Raw genomic sequence first — 6,000 nt, 5'->3', positions numbered from 1 at the left:
TTTTTTAGTCACTTATTAAATATATCCACATCTAGCTACATTTCTATGCGCTGAAAATCAAACATGTGAACTGATTTTTCGAAGTTTATGGAGTGTTTCTCGGCAAAATCTCAAAACTCAGCTAATTTACGTCACAATAAAGTAACTCTCAACTTTTTTTTGAGTTCAAAGTATTATTATATTACGTTGTCAAAAAAGTCTTGCGGTATTTTTATTGAATTTTCAATTGTTCATAAAATTGGTTACAATAATGCGATTCAAGTCAAATATGCACCGTTTTGTTCGATGACACGTTCCCAACGAGATGTCAACTTCATAATGCCCCTCTCATAGAAGCTCGCTTCACTATTGGCAAAAAACTCGGAGAGCCAATTTTCAAAGGACTCTCTTGTGGCCAACTTTAGACTACCAAGCGCGTTCGCCATGGACAGAAACAGGTAGTAATCACTTGGTGCGAGATCCGGACTATACGGTGGATGCAAAAGAACCTCCCATCCGAGCTCCCGGAGCTTCTGGCGCGTCACTAAAGATGTGAGTGGCCTGGCGTTGTCCTGATGGAAGACAATTCGGCCTCTGTTGATCAAAGATGGCCTCTTCTGCATGAGTGCTGCCTTCAAGCGGTCCACTTGTTGGCAGTATAGGTCCGAATTGAGCGTTTGGCCATAGGGGAGCAGCTCATAGTGCCAATCCCACCAAACACACAGAAGAACCTTCCTGGCCGTCAATCCAGGCTTGGCCACCGTCTGGGCCGCTTCACTGCTTTTCGACCACGACCGTTTGCACTTTACGTTATCGTAAGTGACCCACTTTTCATCGCCAGTCACCATACGCTTCAAAAACGGGTCGATTTTGTTGCGATTCAGAAGCGATTCGCATGCGTCGATACGGTCATAGATGTTTTTTTGCGTCAATTCGTGTGGCACCCATACATCGAGCTTCTTAGTGACTCCAAGCTTCTTCAAATGGTTTATAACGGTTTGATGACTCATGCCAAGCTCGTGACCGATGCTACGGCTGCTACTATGCTGGTCTCTTTCGAGCAATTCAGTGATTTTATCTCAATTTTCGACGACAGGCCTTCCGGAGCGTGGCGCATCTTCGACCATCTCTACACCTGAACGAAAACGTTGGAACTATCTTTGTGCGGTGGAAATGGAAACTGTATCGGGTCCATAAACTGCACAAATTTTATTGGCGGCTTGAGATGCATTCTTGCCTTTAACGTAGTAGTACTGTAAAATATGCCGTATTTTCTCTTTATTTTGCTCCATGTTTGCGACGCTATAACTCACGAACGACTTAAAAGAAACGACAATCAGTCAAACACGTGTTAGCGCGTGAAATGAGCTTTCCAAAAGGGTATAACATGCGATGAATAAAACTAGAACTACGCGCTTTCAGCGCCAACTAGCGGTAATACCGCAAGACTTTTTTGACAATCTATTATTTCATAATTACTTAGAGAGAGAGAGAGTTATCGAAAGGCGATTTAGAGCAGCGAAAGTAATTTAATAAGAGAAAATGTTGGCTCAGAAAATTTTCCATTTGGCCCATTCTGAAACTGTACAATTTGCTGCTTGTCTAAGAACCATATTTTGGACTTTTTGCAAATTTTTGAGCGAAAATAGTTGTTGACAAGTGAATGTTGGGCTTTGCTACAGGAGCACTTAAAAATCCATTTGATGTAATTCTCCAATGTAACAACAAAGTATATGTGACTTTTCATTGTAATCGTTGGTTGACTGAAGTGTGTAACCCACAATGGGTACACTGAGATCCTCGGTGTAATGTGAGTAAACATGAGGGGTAAATATGTGTGGCAAGTTGTCTTTTCAATGCCTCTAACATGCACTATGTTTCGCTTAGGACTTTTTACGGACAATGTTCAATGCATAACTCTATGAATGTTCACAACCAAAACACTCGAAGTACCTATACGGTGAGGGGACCAACAAAGCAGACAAATGAAATATGTACAAAACAATTGTAGGAAATTGAAATCCCATCTATAGACTTAAATATGTAAGACAATATTGCTTTTTAGTTGACCAATAGGGACATTTAGGCCAGTGGTGAACAGTATTTTGAGTGATGGAGAGTTAAAAATGAACTCACAGAGCTTGTGATGATTATTCTGACCTATATTTGTGAGATGGTAATTTGTAAATGATAGCTATTTATTTTTGCTAATTTTTTACCTTATATACAAGGTTTTTGAATAATTGAATGAATAAGAGTGATATGATTTTGCTTCACGCAGTCCCGTCGATCGATACAATTAAGTTCTGAATATAACACCAGTCAAATGGCCTCCACGACTTCTTTTGCATGAACGAATTCGTTGAACCCAGCTTTCGAGTACTTTTTCTATTAAATAAAGTCGTATGTCATGAAGGGCAGGTTCAATATTGACTTATAAAGCTGGAAGAGAGTCTGGTTTATTGCTAAATGCCAATAAATCACAACTTCTTGAAAGCCATTCTATTTCACAATTTATTGAAATAACCCAATCTCCAAACTTTTCTCGCAATAGTTCGGTTGTTGCCCGTGCTGAGTGGTACGTAGTCCCGTCTTATTGGAACCAGATGTTATGAAGATCAACTTCTTCCAATTGCGGCCATCGAAGCTTGGTACTCATTTCGAAAGAAGTACGGATCATTGATTCCACCAGACCAAAAAAACCGTCCATTTACGTGGATGCTATAGTTATTCATGAACAATTTGTGGAATTCCTTGGGATCAGAATCGACAGCTTTGTTTATTTACTGTACCACTCAGATAAAAGTGAGATTCATCGGAGAAGATGATAAAAAAAGACAGATGATGACATATTAGAAATGACCGAAACCACACTTAGAAATCATATCATTCCTATTGGAAAACTCGGTATTAGTTTTAGTGACCCGGTTGTTAAAAAATAGACGTTGATATTCGCTGTCTTTAATTCCATTTCGAGATTGGTGAAAATAAGACAGACTGATGTAATCAAAGAAGACTGAAACGACCAGTTGATATAAAATAAGTTGCCTAATGTATTCAAAGTCGAATGGAACAAATTGGTACAAACACGCAAGAACTTTATATTCCCGATAAACGTACGCTATACGTCAAATTGATTTGATGAGTAAAGAATAAGCGGTTGTGCCACTTTAAGTGTCAGGGGTTGTTAAACTTGTTCTCGTGATACTCCGGGTGGACATAATGGAAAAATAGTAATGGTTGATTATTTTTTTTAGAAGGGTAATCAAACATTGAAATCAGAGAATACGGGAACCACGTGACCACTACGTAGTAGTATTTGACGCCGTCTAAGAACAAGCCGAAGGAGTTTCAGTGACGTTTTGTGACCATTGGTAAAACGTGGTTCCCTAGGAACACAGCAAAGACTACGAAATAGTTCTCCTGGCGAACCTGTTATACTGTCTTAACGGTCGGAAAGGTAATGACCCGCTTTTATTTGTACCGAGTTTGTGTATTTCACAGTACTTGCAGGACGAAAATACAATCACGAAGCTCCACTATGTCGAACTATTGGGTTTATTCGACGCCGAATCGCGACTTCTTTTAGTTTCCAAATTTGAAAAAGTTATTTAGAAGAACGAAATTTGAGTCGAATGTGGAAGATATAAGCGCCACTGTCTGCTTTGCAGATCTGCTGGAGTATTTTTCAGGTTAAAAAAGTTGGATAATCACGGTGTCAAGTGTATCGAGCTAAAAGGGGACTTTGCTGAGTAATAAATCGCAAATGTTGCAAAGTGCTCGTTTTTCTTTTATAGCCAAAATATTTATCGGAACACTTTTATAAAATAAATAAATGTTTCTGTTTATATACGAGTACTAAGTATTTGCTTGCACATCAGCAACAGCATACCTTATATTGTGTGTTGCGTCCGGGCTTCAAGAATGGCGCACGCATGCCGACCACATCGTTGACGGACACGTTGGCGAAGCGTTTGAGTATTTCACGCATGCCGATCATTTCACCAACCCATTCCTCGTAGCCTTTGTCTTGTAGTCCTTGTTGTTGTGAGATACTTTCGGTGGCGAACTCGTGTCCAGCATAGCCGAGATGTTGAATTTGTTGGTAATTGCTGCAACAGAAAAATATGAAATATTGATTTAATAAAATAAATAAAATAAAATAATTAAGCAAAGCCAAATAAAGTTAAGATTATAGACAAATATTTGTGCGGAAAATATTCACGTCAATCGTAGTATTACATATGTATTTACTCGTTGATATTCTAAAACGATTGAATAATGAATTAAAAGTTATGTATTATATTGAGAAATATACTGTATATGTGTGTAAATAGGCGACATTGGTTTTGGTGTCAGTAACAAATAAACCAATTCAATTTATGGATAATTTCGTGTTAAATCAAAAATTCCAGTTAATTTGAGCGCTTGATACTCTTCTTCGCTTGATACTATTATTCAGAAATTTGACATTTACGTGACATTATTTACCTATAGATAAAGAGTTATTTATACTATACTATATGTATATTGGGACAAGAGCAAGCAAGTAAGTAATTGTAATTAAATTCTCCGGGCAAATTATATTCAAAAAATATATATTTTTTTGCTAAGCTGGGTGTCCACCCAGTCCTGTTCGCGTTTTTCAATAACATCAAAAGTTTTTTTTTTAAATAAAACAAAAATGGTTTGGGATGTTAATGAAATGCTTTGTTCCTGTAAAAGTACATTTGATGCCATTATATATGGAACCCGATTTCTTTTAGTCTAACGCCGTCAAATCGCACTACCGAGACGGTCAATTGACTGGACCATTTCGTGAAACTAAACTTGGTTTTCAATAAATCGATTGTGACATGCGCTGTGTGGCTTCTTGCGTCGTCAGGTTGAAACCACCTTTTGTCCAAGTCCATATCATCTTAATCGGGCCAAAAATATTCGCTTATCATTGAGCGGCAGCGATTCTCATTCACACTAACATGCCGGGCTTGATCATTTCGGTAGAAATACGCACCAAAGACGCTGCCGGCCCATAAACCGCACCAAACGGTTTTTCGCGATGTTGTGGTGACTCATAGTGTATGTGTGAATTGCTGCCTCACCAATAACCCATATTTTACTTATCGACGAAGCCATTCAGCCAAAAATGAGCCTCATCGCTGTTGATTTTTTGATGAAAATCCGGATGATTTTCAAGTTGTTGCTCAGCCCAATTCATGAACATACGACTATTCTGACGATTCTGGTGGTCAAGTGACTTCAGTTCTTGCGTCAATTTGATCTTGTAAGGTCGTAGGCCAAGATTTGTTTCGCAAAATTCGCTACAATGACGTCACAGAGATGCAAAACGCTTGAGAACGACGTGTGAGAGACTTATTTGGGTCTTCCTCAATTGATGCGCTAGCGGCAGCAATATTTTCTACACTACGGACACTTCTTTGCCTCATTGGCACGGGAAAATTTGGACTGTGCCTGTGGATTCAAATTTTTCCACTAGACGCTCGATTGTTGATTTGACATGACGATTATGATGACCATAAATTAGACGTAGCGCTCGAATTTTTTAATTATTTGGACTCGTTGTGGAATCGTATATCCTCCATAACGAAATCGCAAACCTTACTAAAGAGAAATGTCTAAAGAACGGGCAAAAATATGCCGTCGTTTGCTGTTCCTATGGGTCTACTTTTGTAGTGTCTCTATTGAAAAACCCCTTACTATGCCAAAATGAGCACGAGCTGTCAACCAGTTTTTTTACAGCCGCTGCTTTAGTCGGTATACCTCAGTAGTTCGTTTTTTACAAAAATATTGAAAAAAGAATTTGTCTTCAATTTTGTAATTCTAAGCAAATTTTCGTGTGGGGGATCGTTCAGTGATTAAGTTTTATGAAAACAAAAATCCTAGGAGTGGTACAAAGCCTTCATAGCCTTTTGTGAGCTGAAAATTTTGAAAAAGTAGGCGTAGTCCCGATCTCTAATAGATTTACCGTGCGATTCTGTACTGTGATACAGTCGCAAGTCT

General features: G+C 38.6%; 1 protein-coding gene across 1 annotated transcript in view; it reads right to left on the bottom strand.

Annotated features, from left to right (window-relative positions):
- Window positions 1–6,000, bottom strand: part of LOC120775817 (chitin deacetylase 1) — a 108,245-nt gene that overhangs the window by 21,743 nt on the left and 80,502 nt on the right. Inside the window, exon 6 of the mRNA XM_040106171.1 lies at window positions 3,872–4,091. Coding sequence (XP_039962105.1) covers window positions 3,872–4,091 — 220 coding nt within the window. The remainder of the gene's footprint in view (window positions 1–3,871; window positions 4,092–6,000) is intronic.

Source organism: Bactrocera tryoni, chromosome 4, assembly GCF_016617805.1.
Source record: "Bactrocera tryoni isolate S06 chromosome 4, CSIRO_BtryS06_freeze2, whole genome shotgun sequence".
NCBI lineage: Eukaryota > Metazoa > Arthropoda > Insecta > Diptera > Tephritidae > Bactrocera > Bactrocera tryoni.
This window is presented reverse-complemented; position numbering and strand designations above follow the sequence as displayed.